Source organism: Scardinius erythrophthalmus (assembly GCF_964197995.2).
Source record: "Scardinius erythrophthalmus genome assembly, chromosome: 20".
Classification (NCBI taxonomy): domain Eukaryota; kingdom Metazoa; phylum Chordata; class Actinopteri; order Cypriniformes; family Leuciscidae; genus Scardinius; species Scardinius erythrophthalmus.
This window is the reverse complement of record NC_138240.1, coordinates 30,225,283-30,244,487: the sequence shown is the minus strand read 5'-3', so window position 1 is coordinate 30,244,487 and position 19,205 is coordinate 30,225,283. Positions and strand designations below refer to the sequence as shown.

At 35.1% G+C, this 19,205-nt stretch overlaps 2 protein-coding genes across 2 annotated transcripts in view; both read right to left on the bottom strand.

Annotated features, from left to right (window-relative positions):
• Positions 1–2,280: 2,280 nt before the first annotated feature.
• espn (espin) overlaps positions 2,281–19,205 on the bottom strand; it is a gene marked incomplete at both ends in the record, with an annotated part of 86,601 nt that continues 69,676 nt past the window's right edge. Inside the window, 4 exons of the mRNA XM_081349853.1 lie at positions 2,281–2,428; positions 3,947–4,026; positions 13,462–13,809; positions 19,050–19,195. Of these exons, the coding sequence (XP_081205979.1) occupies positions 2,281–2,428; positions 3,947–4,026; positions 13,462–13,809; positions 19,050–19,195 (722 nt within the window). The remainder of the gene's footprint in view (positions 2,429–3,946; positions 4,027–13,461; positions 13,810–19,049; positions 19,196–19,205) is intronic.
• Positions 7,865–9,805, bottom strand: LOC308680413 (espin-like protein; the record flags this gene model as incomplete). The annotated part of the gene is made up of 1 exon (XM_081348540.1): positions 7,865–9,805. The coding sequence occupies one exon, from the start codon at positions 9,803–9,805 to the stop codon at positions 7,865–7,867; it is 1,941 nt and encodes a 646-aa protein (XP_081204666.1).

Sequence of the window (19,205 nt, the reverse complement as noted above, 5' to 3'; positions counted from 1 at the left end):
ATCTGCTGGTGAAGGTTGACACTACATTAACACTTCGCTAAACCCCGCCCCCTTAGTTACTGGCTGTTTCTGATTCTGAATTCATGAAGTAGCCTACGTCGTTTTAAAGTGAACATCATGGAAGATGTTGTTGTCAAATTTCCCCTGAGACTATTAATCATCTATTTTGGGAGTGTCCCAAGACCCAAATATTTAGGAAAGAACTGAATGGAAGTAATTACCTACAAAGAAAAGCTATGATTACTGCTAACTTTGAAGAACTAAAATGTCTATATCATTTGATGGTGATAAAAATATTTTGTTTATATTTTATTTAATTATTATACTTGCCCGTTACTATATTCATAAAGTCAAATTAATGAAAAAAAGCCAAATTTCGGAACAATTTAAAATTAATAATAAAATATATTTAGAAACAATATCAAAATATAAAAACTTAAAAGCAAGGAAAACTACACAGCTGTTTAATAGGTAAAAAAATAAATAAAAATAAAACAAAAATCTGTAAAATGCCTTTTTTTATTTTATCTTTCTTTCTTTCTTCGTTTTTTTCCCCTTTTGTTTACCCCTGACATGTATGGTTATATGTACTCCTGTATGTAAACTATGTTTAATGTTTATGTATGTTATGTCCTATCACATTAATGTTAAGTTATTTCTTGCTTGCATTTATTTGTAACATTCAGTCCTGTAACTTAATTTGTATTCACGAACACTCTGTAAAAAACAAATAAATCAGCTAGAGCATCTTTGAAATGTCACTGAAATTGATATTTCAGACTGCTCCTTGTTTAACAGTTGTCACTATATAGGCCTATATGGATTGGATGTGTTTTTTTGTAATGTAAATTAAATATTTCACAGGCAAAAATTATTTACAATTTTTATTACATTACTTGTTTTGCCACTGGGAAAATGAAAGTTTACAATTAGTATGCCTATGAAAGTCAGGCTGAAAAACATTTAACTGATATTATAGGGCCGTAGGAGTTTATAAGCATTTCTGTATGGAGTAATTATGAATAGAAAATCTTCGAATGGCAATGGCGATCACATCTTTGATTTCAGCATCATTATGGCATCTGATAAAAGCAGAATGTTCCTAAACTCAAGGAGGGCCATGCATTTTTTTTTTTTTACAGTTGTACAGGAAAACAAAAACAAAAACACTTAAAATACATCAACTCTAACCATCGCACAGTGTATGACACAGGATAGACAAATGACATTTACATGCACGTGTATGCACACACATATACTTTCTCACACATGCACGCACACATACAGATTCACATCCCGCACTTTTCTGATGTCTAGTTACTCTAAACACATTAACAATAGAGAATAAGCAGAGAAAGAAAAAAAAAGCTTATTTTTGGGGACCACAGCATGACTGAATACAATGCCATGATTTCATGACATATTAAGCTACAAACATCATTTCCCCTCCTCCCAATGTAAACTTCCTATGTAAATCTCAGCACAGATGACTTTTAATTAAAGATGCAATAGAGTATTTAAGACATTGGCTTCTTATGGGTTTTAGCGCTGGTTTGATGGATAGGTCTGATAAACATTATCTGGGAAGACCTGCTATGGCCAAATATCAATTGTGACCTCTGACACCATCTTCTGGTGAAATATTGCTGTTGCATTATGAACAATGAACCCATTGCTCTAACATCCAAAGAAACTACTGGTAAAATATGTATACTTGATATTTCCAAATTGCACAATTATTTAATATAAAGAAATAAAGATGTACCATAACACAAAGCATCACTTATTTTATGCAAGAATACACCTGTTCAGAACTATCATACTTCGTAGATTATGACCACATGAAGTAAATTGAAAAAAGCATTCAAGCAGAGTACATGTGATTTCCTTGACATATATTATCTATCTATACATAAAAATACTACTAGAGATTTGAAATGAGACGTAAAACAAGTATGTGTGAAGCTGGAAGTGTCAAGCTAACGTATCAGGTGGCGAGTGCTAAAAAATATCTTCTGAAAAATAACTTGCACATCTTTTTAATTCTCAAGACTGCCAAATAATCATATACATAAGACTTGACCATAGTAAAACATTAGTTTGATTCATTTTCATCTTCAGGGCTAAATAACATTAGGAGACTCTGAGGAAGTGATGATGAAGTGGTCGAGCAAGCCAGAAGGTGGTCTGGTGACCCGTCCGGGGTTTGTGTCTAAAGGGTCTGGCAGATTCTGACCCGTGTCAGCAGAGAGTTGTGCAAGAGTGATGAATGTGAGTTTACTACTGTTTGGCTATGTCGCCTTTCTTTAAAATGATCTGCCGTTGCCACGGCGCCAGCTTGGTTTCATCATAGCCTAGTGTTCGTAGTCGCTCCTGTTCCGACTTCTCCTCGTTCTCTTTCTCTTTTCGCCGTCGTTCCTCCTCTTTTCTGCCAGGACGAGAAAAGAAAAGAAAAGTAAAGGAGGGTACATTAACAATCACATATAATGCACATTAATACAATCAAAATGTAGCATAGTCTTGATTGAATAGAAACTGCTTCTACAACTACTTTTAGTACTGCAACTATCACTAGCAAAAGTCTTACCTTTTCTGTTCCCTGTCCATCCAGGAGTGAACAAAAGAAATTAGAGGATTACACGTATATTTATATATAGATATATATATGTGTGTATATTTTAAAATGTTTGTACAGAAGTCACTACAACAGTCAAAAATACTACAACAGAAAATACTTTACAGTTTTACTTACTTATTATCACTTTGGTATTATAATCCACAAAAGATATTGAGAGTAAAAGACAGAAAATTCATTTGCATGGAAGAAACTTCAGGCATAACTTTTAAAGGCAGTACTATCTGTCTTATCCATTAGGTTTGTCATAAAAATAAAAATAATAATAAAAAAAACCCACAAAAAAAAAACAAAGCTAATACTTTTTGATATTAGAAATGGGCAAAAGTTCCATTTATCTGTAACCCTCTGGTGCTCTTCGCGTGGGGAGTCAAAAAATACTTTTTTTGTTTCGTTTTTTTTTTTTTTTTAATGAAAGGAATGTACTATATTTTAGTTTGATAATGTTATTTATTTAATATTTTGTATTTTTAGGGGATTTTATGGTACAACATTATATTTACGCAGTAGTTATAATCCGTTTATTCACGTTTTAAGCATAGACCTGATAATTTAATTTCCAACTTAAACTGCCGTAATTCTTGAATGCTTTTAGAGTACAGACTTAAGTTTGATCTCTTTTTAAAGACGACACTTGTCAGATTATTGCTAAAGTGAGAAAAGTTCAAAAAAAGTGAAGTGAAGTGAAAAAAGTTATATTTGTATGTTTATTGTAATGAAAAATGCCCAAAAATACAATTTTCAATTTTTGTATGAAATCTATCTTTTCAAAAACACGTTTACTCTAAAACTGCAAGAAAATAAAAGCCATACATCTAAACAAGTTGTGTTGAACTTGATATCTCAAAAAATGAGCTTTCAGTAAGATTTTGCTTGGCCGCAGTACCAAAAGTTTTCACTAGATGAAATTCGTCTCCCATTCATTTCCAATGCGGTCATTTTTATTTTTTTTCAATGCGGTCATTTTTGACCACGATGAGCACAAGTGTGACTATTTTTTTCAGGACCATTTAACCTTTTCGAATCATGTCCATGATTTTTGTTTGTTTTTTGTTTACAGAGCAAGTGCCAAAACCTTTACCAAGTTTTATACTATTTCGATGAAGTAAAATATTTTATTTTTAAATACAAAAAAACATTACATTTTTCAGTCAAAAAGGACAGAAGAGCACCAGAGGGGTTATGATTGTTCATAGTAATGAAATAAACACTAATGTGATGAAGGAGGTTTACAAACAGTAAATAGAAAAACACAGGAGACAAAAAGAAGGAAAGAGAAAGCCAAAAGCAAGAGCCCTGGCTTTAACTTACTTTTCTTCATCCATCTTTTTCTTCATAATATCTCTCCTCCAGGCAGGCAAGGAAGCCAGACGAGCCGCCTCTTCGTCAGTCTGTCACAAACAGGAAAGAAAGACACATAGCTGAGGATGAGATCAGCAAAGATTTTTTAGGTTAATAACATTTCATGTAGACAACTTCAAGATCATTTTGATGTCACTTCAGTGACCTAAAAAAATTAAATAAAAATAAAAAATCACAAAGCATTGGAGTGCATACTGGTACTGTCAAATCTGCCAGCTGGAGTGCACATGATACCCACCAGAGGGCACTCCTCTCCATTCCAAAACTATCAGATCATGCACTTCATTTCCCATAACTCATTGCCTGGACTCATTATGTTGTGATTACATTCAGCTGTGTCTCATTACCTTGTTAAACTCTGCCTATATAAGCCCTGTATTTTTCACTTATTCTTTGTGAAGCCTTGTTAGTGTCACACTGTACTTTTGTGCGCACATGGGCTCGTGTATCCAGTCTTATGATGATTCCGCCCGGTTCCCGGATTTCCCTGTATCTTGGATTCTGTTATTGTTTAGATTATCTTCCCTGTGGTTTTGATCCTTGCCTGTCATTTTGATTTCGATTGTGGATTACCCTTAATAAATGGCTGCGTTTGGATCTTCAACCTGCGTGTGTTAGAGCAGTTCATGACAGGTACACTCTCTGAATAAAAGGAACAAACACTGGTGTGGGACACTTTCAAAAGATACTAATATGTACCTTTATGGTGCTAACATGCACCCCTTTGGGGTAAATAAGGTACAAAGGTGTACCCTTTTGAAAGAGTCCTAGTGACAGCTTTTGTACTTTTTTTTTTTTTTTTTGGAGAGTGCATGTACAAGTATCTTGAATGCTAGAATATTGGAAACACTATAAAGCTCAAGAACTACATTTTATAATGTGAAGTACAATACATAAATCTAAAAATAAATATAAAGAAAAAAACAAATCCTATCAGTGTATAATTAAACAGGATATATATATATATATATATTTATAGGGCTTGTGTATAGGACATGTGAAAAGGAGATCCTGAATATTTCTATCAGGCCATGCCATATATGTTCAGGCTGTACTGAACATAACGACAATATAGCAAAGCAACTCATACTATTGTGCTTATTAACATTTACAACCAGTCTAAACTCGAGGTGACCTCGGGTGCTCCAGTGCAACCACAACTCCTCATACATGGTAGCATCCTACTATTTAAACAAATTCCATGGTTTTCATACAGACTATTCCACCGAAACCCTTTAACACACTCTTTAAAAAAGAAAGAAAAAAAAAACACATTTTCTGTATACACTCCCCAATAAAGTTTCTCTTTCTTTCACTCAGACAGGTAGTATGTGCACAGTGTGAAAAGGGATCTTCTTCCTCCATTCAGATGGTAACTATATCCCAGCAGAGGAGGTGGCCATCTTCAGCTTCTCATTTCCCCTTCAAACGGATTGATTACCTCAAATGCTACCGTGAAATGCTATTGGTAACAGCCAGAGTAAACTAATCCGTGTATTAATATTTCATTATTCCCCTGGGAATTATATGCCAAAAAAAAAAAAAAAAAAAAAAAAAGACACGGAAAAGAAAACTAAAAATGCCAAAGATGAAATGCTTTGATACATGCAGAAGTTTAGAGGGTGCCGCAATGAAATTAGCTGTTCTTTCATCATTACCTCCATTAATAATATAGTATTGCTTTTCTTTTAAATGTTGGGTAGCCTTTGGATTTTTCCTAATAATTTGGAAAATTTGAAAGACATTAAATGACAGATATAAAAATATTTTTGAACCTTTTCAAGAAAAAGGCTATACTGAATCTATAGAAGGAAAAGGAAATCCATTGCTGTAGAGAACCCAGTTACTGTTGAAAGTTTGTAGTTGAAAGATTAGTGAAAAATTACACACACACACACACACACACACACACACACACACACACACACACACACACACACACACACACACACACACACACACACACACACACACACACACACACACACACACACACACACGTTAGTTAAGAACGATATTTCCAGACTAGGGCTACTCCAACAGAGAGATCAATGTATTCGTACAGAGAAATATTTTGGTCTCATTAAAATGTCATATTTTACCTGAAATCAAAAGAAATGGTATTTTGCATAAAAAATACAGCATATTTTTGTACCATTATGCATTTACATTATTTTCATGCGATTCCCCCAAAACTGTCATTATGGTATGTGTCCAGATGATTTAGATTTTTTTTTTTAAGAATCAGCATTAGGGTATAAAAAAGGCTTATAATAAAAATATAATATTACTTTTGATTTGGGGGAAATATGACCTGAAATACGACTAAATTATTTGAGTGTCTATGATATAATCAGAAATAAAACATTTTATTTTTTCCTTAAAATATACAGCATTGTTTTAACATGGTGCATATTTAATATGTGCCATTATATACTTTTCTAATTGACATTGACACACACTTCCTTCAGTCCTGCCTTCTTAAGAAAACGGCTGCTAAATGCCTTCAAGAACACAGCTTGAGCTTGACTCCAAAAATAGCCGTGATGCCATAGTTAACTCTCTAATTCTTATTTAACTCTTTAGCTAAGTAAGTCCATGGAACCTAACAGGAGTTAATTGTAGGGCAATAAATAACTGTACTAAGCAAACATTAAATGGTAAATTTAAGTCACTAAGTAAAACATATGTTCTTAAAAAGGTGTTCAATAATTGTAATAATGTTATAACAGGAAATCACAAATGAAATGATCTCGACTTATGTACCCAATGATGAACTTTAGATTTATTAATTTTGTGTAAATTTCTCAAAAAATTAACAAACCATCAAACCGACACTTCAAACATGGCTAGATGGAACAAAACCGTAACAGTTGAATAATTTAAACCTCAATGTTAGGTGTAAAAAAAACAACAACAACAACAAAAAAAGCGTATGAATATCAATGGCAAAAAAACCCTTTGCAGTTAAGTAGAAATCCATCTGCTTTTTAAAACCTCTCAAAAACAACATTGCCAAACACAACGGCTAACAAAAGACAATAAAACTGAAAGATAAAAAGGTCAAGAATGCTCATACACAAATGCATCATGGTTGAGTAAATAAAAACATTGATTATTTTCAGAAACTAAGAGCTGTGTATTCTTACCTCAAAAGAACACCAAGAAAAGAGGGAACACATTCACTCCTATCCTAAAAACGATTTTGATATTTTCCAAATAATTACGCAACATGCAAAATAAACCATTGAAAACAGATGATGTAAAACATATTGCAACTGTAATTTATGTCAATGGGCTTATGTGATAGCTTCTGATACACCCAATTGTAAGTCATACAAATACCAAACAATATAGTTCAAAGTTACAAAATTCAAATGGCTTCTTGTAATGAATGAATCAGAAAGAATTCAATCAATAAGCAAAATGATGTTTAAAAAAATGGTCAGAATAATCTTACACTTTAATTTCAAGAAAATGTATTTTGTGCTTCAAAGTGTGAGCTGATTATTTTATTGTTTTATATATATACACTCACTGAAAAGTTGTTGTTCTGCTAAAAAAGACTGTGATCTTTCCTTCACTTCACCCGGTGAGATGAGGTGCTATGATATTTCTATGTATCTATTGTTTTATCTGCATGACAGCAGTTTCCAAAACGTCTGATGACAAATGATGACAGGACAGGTTGTTGCTTAAATTCAGTTAAGCTCAACATTTGATTGTTTCTTTTAACAATCAAGACCTCAACATTTTCTAGAACTAAACTGCCTTTCTGACCAAACTTTTGCTGATCTGCTTAACACAAGCATTTATTCTGTCTCCTTATAATTGTGTTTCATCCTTCAAATAATTTGACCTGATAAGTCATATGTCAAACATCTCAGCTTCCTTCTCTTTCCAGAAGGCGAAGCTTCGGTCAATATATCTAATAATTTCCTCATTGCTAAACTCTTTAAGTTCATAAATAAGCTTGATGGAGTCCTCATTGGGCTCCTCTTTGGTATTTGCCGGGCCCTGTTTATTCACAGTGTGTGGAGCTTCCGTCTGGGGGCTTTCAACTGTTATGGTTGCTTGCGTTACTGTGTTTTCTGACTGTGGTGCATCTTGTGCTGCAATGGGTGGTAGTTCAACTTCAGTACCACTCTTCTGTATTGTTGTATGATTTTTAATGTTCTCCGCTGAGTCTTCTGAAGAGCCCTGTTGGGTGGCCATTGGACAGTCATCTGAAGTTGGTCCTGGGTGTTCAAAGGGGATGTCTGGTGGTGAAATACCTGAGAGACTTGCATCTGGAGCCCTTTGTGATATGCTTACGGATGCCTGCAGAACCTCTGGTGGGAGAATGAGCTCAGCAGCTTCCAGCAGCCCACCACCCTCAACAGAGTGACCAAAATACTTCACCTTGATATCTTCAAATCCATCTGACCAATCACGTTTCCCTTTCTCAATACTCTCCATTACCTCTCGGTGGAACTGGCGGATCACTTCCCATGGGTGACTGCCAAGTCTGTCAAACATTTCATAGCAAAGCAAGTGGCGGAACTTCCGCTCAGTGCGGGACATGTTCATCTCAAGAAGCTGGAAGTAGCCAAGCATGAAAAGGTCAAGGGTTAGACTCTCATATTGAACAGGTGACCCGTTGATGTGGGGAAGGAAGTGCTCAGGCCAGTAGATCATCTGAGCTCGACTGAGTCTCCGGATTTGTCGCGTGGGCACCTGGCTCATAATGGTCCTCCAGTGGCCAAGAAGATTTCCCACAACCTGTCTCTGTTTCATGAAATACAGCAGTTGGTCATCCTCCGTTTGCATGGTACCATCTGGCTTAGCTAGGTTCTGATAATACAGGGAATGACGGTCATTCTCTTCAACACTTAGAGTCTTCCCTCTTCCTGAACACTTGAAGGATTCAGTCATTGTGTACTTTCTCCAGTGTTCCAGGAACAGAAACACAATCCTCTCCTTTCGCATCTCGATGCACTCCTGGACGTAGCTCAGGTCTGTTTGCACCTCTAGACTGCGGGTGAGCTGTTCTGAGGTTAGTGGATTCGTAGAGATGTCAGGTTGGTCATGGTGTTCTGAGTCAGATGGTCCTGTTCTTTCAGACCCAGTGTACATCAAAGTTGCATGGGACGGTGTTATAAGTTCCTCATTCACCAATGGTACATTTGGATCTTGCTCTATTGGTGACCCATCTCCGATTTGGGAGTTACTCTCACTGAGAGAGAACAGCAGCTCATCCTCCAAGATTGGCTCTGATGGGTAGCTACATTCACTAACTGCCGGCAAGGACCTTGTACGTTTGTATACGCGGTTCATTTTGTCATCCTCATACTTTGACTGGCTATGAATTTCATAATTGGCTTTCAGGTTCTTCACAGACACACCACACTGCTTAATCTCCTTCTCCACCTCCTCTCGAGTGGAGAATGATTGCGATCGACCAATGTTTCCAGAGGCAACTGTATCTGAGATCCCTGTCTGGCCACTCTTTAGACCTTCGTACGTATATCCTTGAGTGATCATTTCCAGAATATCGATCTCCTTTCCACCCAAAGTGGCAAGCAAAATGGCCATGCTTTTGAGCAGTGTCGAGATCTTGCTGCACCAGGCAGGCAAGTCTTCTGCTTGCCCATGAACCTGTTTGGGGTTGACAGAGAAGTGGTCTTGGTTCAAAGCTGCAGACACAGGCAAGAGTTGCTTCAACTCTTGCTCCAGCTGTTCCAGATCTTTCTCCACCTCTGTCACTTTGTGCATGACTTGGAGGTTCTCAATCTGCTTCTCAATGCGGATAAGGTCGTCCTCTGTCATTAGTTCTCCAAATGGACCCAGAATAGCATTGTGCACATGAGAATAATGCCAGTCTTGGGCTTGATAGTATCCACTGCCAGCAAACTAAAGTAGGTTTAGAGGAGGGTATAGAAAGGAACAAAACAGAGGAGGGGGTGCCCTTCAGCTTGTAGATCCGATGCGTTACATACACGCTTTTAAAGTCTCTTCACCCCAAACGTTTCAAACTTTACATGAATTTAGTGGTGCGATGATACTGCCTTGTTTTCACTGAGTTGACTTGCACAAGAAGATTCAGGCCAAAAAAAAAACAAAAAAAAAACACAAAAACAGCTTATTTGTCTTAAAATTAATTTGATGGTTTTGGTTAGAATCTATTAATTATATTAAATGAATAATCTGGGTTACTTTCAAATGATTGTCTATGGATACAATCAGTGACATGCTATTGAATACCGAATATTGAACACAATAATTTAAATGCAATTCAGTTTTTAAAAAAAGAAGAAGAAACAAACAAACAAAAAGGGACTATAAAACGCATAGTATGCAAGTCTGGTAGGTAGGTGGGCCAGTGGATTTAAAAGCTCTTATTTTTGTAAAAGCACTTCAATTCCTTGAGCCATAAAGTTGCCTAAACTGTCCCTGTGGGTTACCAACATAATCTTTGTGGATGGAGTGTGCATGACTCAGTTCCATGTAAATACTTCTTGTTTTCACATTAAGCTGATAAATGTGTTATGTCACTTCCTAGTATTATTGTGCAGATACCATCAAACTGGGTTTATTTTTAGCTGGTTGTGACATTCATTTAAAGATTAGTTACAACTTTGTACAGACAGGTTTGGTAAGCAATTCTATCACACCAGTTTAATAATAACGTGTATTATTCAAGATTTGCTGGCCACTTTTCTGCTGGACTTCCATTGTTAGGGTATTTAGAGTAATATAAGTGTTGTACGTGTGTTGTACACTTTAAGTGTATGTACAGTACATGTTTCCCATTCAGTTTGATGAATACAAGTCTTAATTTAATGCCAGTAATTCCACAGCCTGCCATAGATGCTGTCCATAAAGACATTCATTTGAAAATGACCCAGAAGTTTCCTTACTTTATCTGTAAATTATATTTAGCCTGTGTTTCCAGGAAACTTGACCAATTTCCACAAATCTAAAATAAATAAATAAATATTGAGAAGTTTTCTGAGTGTTAACAAGATGCATGAAAGTATAAGATAAAAATAAAAGCTTAATGAGTAGAATGAGCAAGATGACCAAGCACCAGTTGCAGTGTGAAGGGGCTTTGCATCACACCACTGAATCCCCATGTAAAAACTTAGAGCTGTCGTGCACCATCGCCAGTAAGCCACATTAAACTAATACTTCCTTAGTAAATGTCAAACACACTTAGGCTTGTCTTTGGATAGTCACAACAGCCCCAAATTAAACACTGCATCACTCAACACAAAGTATAGGAAAAGCCAACCAAATGTCACGCTACACGATACTATAAAAACCATACCAAAAATAAAGATTGAGTATTATTTTTAAAGTCTATCTTTGCCATGGGCTGAAAACTATGTCTGATCAGAAATATAAAACTCTTTACACTTTAAGCTTTTTCAAATCAGAGCCAACTCTTACATACATGTTTTTTTCCCCAGCTATTTGACTTTGTAATCAAGTACATGCCAGAGGGACACATCGATGTATTCACAATAATTAAATAAATAAATATGTAGGAACAAAGTAGCCTGTAAAAGTGATTCGATAATACCATCTAAGGCAAGTAGAAGTAATCTAGCCTAGCTGACTGATGCATGCTGTCATGTAAAGCAATGTTCCCTGGATAAAATATATACACATATAATAACCACACAATATTATTGATTCAATCACCAATTAATATCTCATCCCAACACTAATTCTCAATCCTTTCATCTATTAACAACATATTTCTAGGACTTATGTACTGACAATTCCTGCTAACCCATATATGGCCGCAGTTATGAAATAATTCAGAGCTGCACAAATGTTTGCTCATTCACACGACACTGCTATGGTTACCCAAAGATCATAAATTCATTAGCCAGTTTCTCATTAGGGTCTAATGGAGAAGTGAATGATCACAATTTGTTTTAAATTTATAGATATTTTCTAAATGGTTGGATATAGTTTTCTAAAAGAGTGTATACTCGAAAATCGGTCACACTTTAGAGTATTGTCCAATTCTCACTATTAACTAAGTATAAACTACAACTTTTGCCTCAATAAACTCCCAATTACTGCTTATTAATAGTTAGCTGTGAAGTTTATGTATTGGGTAGAATTAAGGATGTAGAGTATGGTCATGTATAGAATAAGGCATTAATATGTGCTTTATAAGAACTACTAAACAGCCAATATCCTAGTAATCCTAGTAATATGCATGCTAATGAGCAGCTAGTTAATAGTGAGAATTTGACTCTAAACTAAAGTGTTATCCAAAAATCACCATGCAGAGACTCATTGCTAAGCTATCCTCCATGTAGAAACTGTAGCTCAAACCTCAATTTCAAAGTTATCATTTACATTTTAAATCATAAGCCTTTATAAAATCTAATGAGGTGATACTATAGCCCACACTACTAAAACTACAGGAGGATACTGTTGATCTCATAAGCTGAGAAAGTGCACTCATTTCCAATTATCAATTGTAAATGTTAAATTGTTAGTCATTTTTTTATAAACAGCAGTCTATATAAACATTTCAAAACAATTAGAAATGAACTGTGAGATTGACTATGTTCAGAAGTACACTGTATACTGCATACTATTAACAGCAGCATGATACATTGTTGTCACACGACCTCATCATGTTACATGTGAGTGGCAACCAAGTATCATCTTGGAAATAAACATGGTTACTTTGTATTTTAAATGATATGATAATGATAATCTTAACATGTCATAACTTTTGGAAGCCCAATTAAATAAGTCAAGAAATCACACCTTATATTACTTTCTTTCATTACAATGAAATTAAAGGTCAAATTAAAAATTAAAGGAAATTAAAGGAAATCAAAGGTCGAATGAGGTGCATTCCATGTATAAAGACAATTTGCATACTGTGCACAATATTCATGTACTGCAAAAACAGTAGTATATTAGTATGCTATTCCGAACATAGTGATTATTTAACATGCTTAAGGACCCCATGAAATGCCTTGACATGCAGTTTTTTCTCTTGTGCTGACGGATATCCTACTGAAATGTGAAGTGGGGCTGGCACTATTGAGGAGCTTATCCCCTTTTTAAAAAAATAGCAAATAGCCTTTAGTTGATAAAACATAAAAAAAAAAAAAAACATTGACAAAAGAGTTTTAGACTGAATAAATACCAGCTACTTCCTTTCTAACCAATTAATGTATGGGAAAGGAAATATATTTGATCGATAATTTTGGGATGTTGGGATTGCATGCAGGTTCTGTCAGCTCTTAGGAATGTAGGCCTATTAGCATATAGGAGTCAAAGCTGGAAAACTCTAATTGTGATTCTGTGGGGTCTTTAAGTATGTTATGAGGCTAGGATTTAAAAGCTTTGGTTAAAGTGTCTAACTGTTGAAATCTAAGCTGGATAAGAGATGAGATGCACTGCCTCAGCTTATGTTTAAAACACCCAACTGATTCATCACTCACCTTTCTCTTGTTCTCTTCCTCCTCCTGCATCTTCACTTGTAGTTTCCTCACCATCACCTGTCTCTTCCACTCTGGGATGGCTCGGCCCTGCTCGTCATGTGTGGGCACCAGATTCTCAACATCCACCACACTGGATTTGCTCTGGCCAACAGCAGTATTTCCATTGACGGTGGCTGCAAGCTGCTCACTGCTCTGTGAAACGGACAGGTTCTGGGGTGACCCACCACTGGTGGTGGGGGTGGGTGGCGTGGGTGGACAAACAGGCGGTGGAGATTCTGGCTTCGCGGATTGGGTGTCGTTGGACTGGGGTTTTGGCAGAGGCTGTGGCGGCGATGATGGACGTTCCTCCTGGAATTCAAATTGATAAATCAGAATTGAATGTTGCAGAAGAAAATATAGATACAATGGCTGCTGAATTGAATAATAAAAAGACACTCTTAAAAATAAAGACTCTTCAATGGTTCTTCGCAGCATCTAAGGGTAGGGACACAGCAAACTGACGCCGAAGAACTAGCGCTAATGAAAGCCGACTGTGTTGTCGCCTCGCGTTGCCTGCGTTGGGGCAAAAAATCTGCACTTGAACACACCAAGAGAGCTACAGCTGACTGCCAACTAGCATGTGCTTTCTGCGCCTGCGTATAAATAAGACAACTGTCTATTTCGGAAGATTTATTTGTCTATATTCGTTGTTCAAAAAGGGAAACCGCTGCAGGCTACAGGTACACAAATTGTAACACAAATCGCCCAGGAACACTCTTCTATATAGAACAGCCTTCTATCTGTACCGTTTTGACTTCTTTGCTCGCTGTTTTGTTATTATTCTAGTGCACTGACTCATTCTAAAAGCTGAACAGCCAATCAGAGTTCTCTCTCTCACCGAATTGGCCCAAAAAAACCCAGCAGCGTCCGACTAGAGCCAACATTGCAGAAAACACCAAAAAAACTGAGTCGGCTGGAAATTGTCAGCTGATCGTCGGCTTGGTGTGTCCCGAGGCTTAAGGATCAGTTAACAATTGTCTTCCTAAAAAGAATTGGGTTCACTTGCAATGAGGTTAAACGTGATCTGTGCAAACCATTGTTTTTGCGAGATGAATTATTGGCTGTCTATATAGTTCTTGTTAATATTAATAAATGTCACTTATCTTATAGACTTTTATTTTTATTTTTGTACAACAAACCATTTCTTTTTGCATTTGCTATTTTATGTTCAATGTAAAATCTGATTTTTGAAGCAAACACTTTTTAAGAACCATTTTTCTTATAAAGAACCAGGGTTCTTAAGTTGGTTATATGGTTCTTTAAAAATCATTGTATGTCGCATACATTTTAAACAATGCATTACAAAAATTAAGCAATTCAAAAATTCCATCCTAATTTTGTCTTTGTCAGACTCAAAATCACTGTTTGGTAATTCATAATTTTTTGACAGCTCAGACTTATCCAAATTTACCGTTGTTATGTAATAAAACCAGTACATTACAACTTCAGTTCAGAGAATAAATGTCTTCAACACAACAACAAAGTCATCTTGTAATTATGATACTTGTAATAGTTACTCAACATTAAACTTTGGAAAAATTGAAACATTCATTTACATAAGCAACCATACGTGTGTCAGACCTCTTGTTCTAGTCAAGAAATTACTGGTCAGCAAATTAAGTTAGATGAAAGGATTCGAACGCTCCAACTGTCATTTCCTCAATTACATAACTTTGATAAATTGTGCTATTGTGTTACAGTACCAATAACTGAGTTACACAAGCGTCTCACTGAACTGGTTGAATTATCCTGGACAATAGATTTGGAGCCCGATTGCTGAGCTGCACTTTTATTATGCACCAAACTACAACTTTATACACTGTAATTTTGCTCTGAATTTCATTACTTTTGTGGCCCTAGCAGTTTGGGAATACTGATCCATTTTTAATGTATCTATCTCCATAATAATAACTGGAATTTTTTTCTATGCGTATTCAATACATTATTCTTTTCTCATGTTTTTAAAGAAATATCACTCCATGTCCATCCTGCCCATTGGTATCTATGTGACATATCTGATTTTACGGTGACGCATTGCTGCCACATACATATTATTTTTTCCACATAATTATGTAGTAATAACGAGATCTTATGTCGTTTTAACAACATATTTTCTCGTAATAACGAGATCTTATGTCGTTAAAACGACATCTTTTTCTCGTAATAATGAGATCTTATGTCGTTAAAACAACATATTTTTCTCGTAATAACGAGATGCTATGTCGTTAAAACGACATATTTTCTTGGCCTTATAAGGACATGTGTAGTCATGAACAAAATATGCCTTTATCCACCTAAAATTGACAGCCTATCCCGCCTTTATCACACTTCTACATTCAAAAAGCTGAAGCAGCCCCCAATGGACATTCATGTTAAAAGATCAAATTCTGTACACACCTTATTAATAGCAGATGAGCCCAGAATACGAACATTGCGTTTAAAGGCACATTAGGCTAAGCATTTTCCTCCCATAGAAAACCCTTATAATAAAGAAAAAGCTTAATGTGGCTCAATAGGCTACTTCAGTGATAAAGATCAAATGCTGTACACACCTTATTAATAAACCATACTATCCTACAGAAAAGCAGATGAGCCCAGAATATGAACGCAATGCATTTAATTATACGTTAAGAGTTTTCCTCCTATAGAAACCCTTTATTATATTAAATTATTATTATATTATATAATTATTATATAATTATAATTATTATTATATTATATATAAATTATATTATTATATTATATTATATTATATTATATTATATTATATTATATTATATTATATTATATTATATTATATTATATTATATTATATTATATTATATTATATTAAGAAAATATAGGTGGCTCTTAACGTGTCTCTCTATGGGAGGATGGCATTGCGGTGCACAGCAAATCCAAATGGTATTCAATGCAAAACAAAAATGAAAAATACAAGTAGCCAATAAAATAAACAAATTATTGTGGCATTAATTAGCCCACAAACAATATTTATTTTAAAGCCTAAACAAATTTATTTAAAGAAAAACACCAGCGTTGAGCGTTTATCTATCTGTATAGGATAAGTGTATCAGCCGCCCTATTCAAACTGACGCAATAAAATGCAACAGAATTTGATTTGTTAAACATGAAGAGGATTATCCGTCTGGCATGGCCGCTCGCTCTAACATTAACCTATATAAATGTTCGCAATTATTAAGTGCATATCCAAGTGTTTGTGCGGAGTGTGGAGCGCGCACTGCTTGACATGGAGGCGCCGGTGCCATCACTCGCATTTTCCTATCAACAGTGGAAACAACTTAAAATACTCCATCATTTCTGGTCATACAGAAAAGAATAATACATCAGTCGCAACTACTTTTATTTGTGTAAACTCAAAACAACAAGAAAACGTTGTGCTTTTGTAAAATAAAATAAAATGAACAGGGCGCGCTTTCATGATTTCTGTGAATTGGAGCGCGTCTCAAAAATGAACTGAAAAACAGTGTATAGACAAGCCTCACAGACATGAGAAATATAACTATCTATATAAAGTTTCTAAAAAAAAATGTCCACCAACGAAAAAATCCAATCGAAAGCAAACACGGTACCATCTGATCTGAATCTGATTATGCAATCCTGTCCGTATGAAAGGCGCATCTAGGCTACATTACAGCGCAGATGTATGGAGATATGTTTGCAGGCAGCCTACACTGATTTAGAAAAGACTAGTTCATTAATAAACAATTAAAATGCTTCGTTATTTTTTTCAGACACATTTATTATATCATTAGCCTACTTTTGCCGGTGCTTTGCGGCAAGTTTTATGCATGCGCTTGAGCGCGGAATATAGGCTATACATGCACCCTGAATATAAACGTGCGATTAGTCCTAATTGCTTAAATGAATGGCTAGTAGTCTAGAAAAATCCTTTAGTCTATGGCAACTCTAATCAATAGCCTACATTTAATATTTGACATTATTAATTAGTAATTCGTATCCAGCTCTTTACATTAAATTAGATGAGTTAGCATAATTAGTTAATGAACTAATAAAATAATAAAAATAAAGTTTAAATTAAGATACTACCGGTAACCATATATTTCTATATAGCATTGCTTATTCCACCACACAAAGGACTGTTTATAAGGTGACAATCCGTTATATATGTGAAGATTGTATGGCTGTATCTTGAAGATTTTTGTATTGTATTGTATCTTCTGTTATAAAGACGAAGACTGACATTTCGTTAATTAAACAAAATAAGAACACAATGTTGTAAAAAATAAACAACTTAGGTGTTCTGTTGTTCTAATGTTCTGTTAGATGCGTTTTGACTACTTTTTGTTTAATTATATCTCTAGGTAATGAAGATATAGCCTATTAACAAAAATAAATATTATATATAGGCCTAATATATTATCATAAAAAATGTATAGGCCTATATAAAACATATTTTAAAAAAAGGGCCTCATTGATTAATTTTGCCTGATTGGGGGCTGCTACTATTTGCTTAAGCTTTTTGAACGTAGAAGTGTGATAAAGGCGGGATAGGCTGTCAATTTTATGTGGATAAAGGCATATTTTGTACATGACACATGATGTCCTTATAAGGGCAAAAAAAGATGTCGTTTTAACGACATAGCATCTCGTTATTACGAGAAAAAGATGTCGTTTTAACGACATAAGATCTCGTTATTACGACATAATTGAGGGAAAAAAAAATATGTATGTGGCAGCAATGCGTCACCGTATGATTTGACTTTTGTTTCTATCGATAAGCATCAGTATTTCTAATGCAAACAATATTACTTCACATCTCAAGCCAAACAATGCAGTGACACCCAAATGAGAGATCACAAGTTAGAAGTAGACAACAGCTGTAACTCATATAATAAAATAAAATACTTTTCATTTCTGAGAATCACTATTAATAATATGTGACCCTGGATCACAAAACCAGTCACAAGTCGCATTGGTACAGTATATTTGTGGCAATAGCCAACAATACATTCTATGGGTCAAAATTATCGATTTTTCTTTTATTCCAAAAATCATTAGGATATTAAATAAAGATCATGTTCCATGAAGATATTTTGTAAATGTCCTACTGTAAATATATAAAACATTTATTTTTGTGAGTGAATGCAGCAATATCGCGAACATAAATGGACAACTCTAAAGGTGATTTTCTCAATGCTCGATTTTTTTGCACCCTCAGATTCCAGATTTTCAAATAGTTGTATCTCGGTCTAATATTGTTCTATCCTAACAAACCATACATCAATGGAAAGCTTATTTATCAGCTTTCAGATTATGTATAAACCTCAGTTTAAAAAAATTTACCCATGTGACTGGTTTTGTGGTCCAGGGTCACATATACATAATACTAACTTATATCAACTATATAAACTTATAAGCTCAAAACAAACTTACAGTATAAGTAAAACATTACAGTAATAACAATGCTCTTGACATGCTTCAGGAAATGAAGTGTTTTCACTTTATAGGTAAGAACTAAATTTAGAAAGGAAAAAGTAAAATTAAAAAAGAAAGGGAGTGTGACCTACATTGTTCCCCGCTGGGCCGCTGTTAGAGAATACGGTCGTGTAGCCTTTAGTGTGAGGTGTCGGCTTCAGACTCTTCCCAGCTTTAATTTCGGCCAGAAGCTCAGAATTATCTCCAGTGGGGGACATCATGTTGAAGGATTTATTGCCTGAGATAAA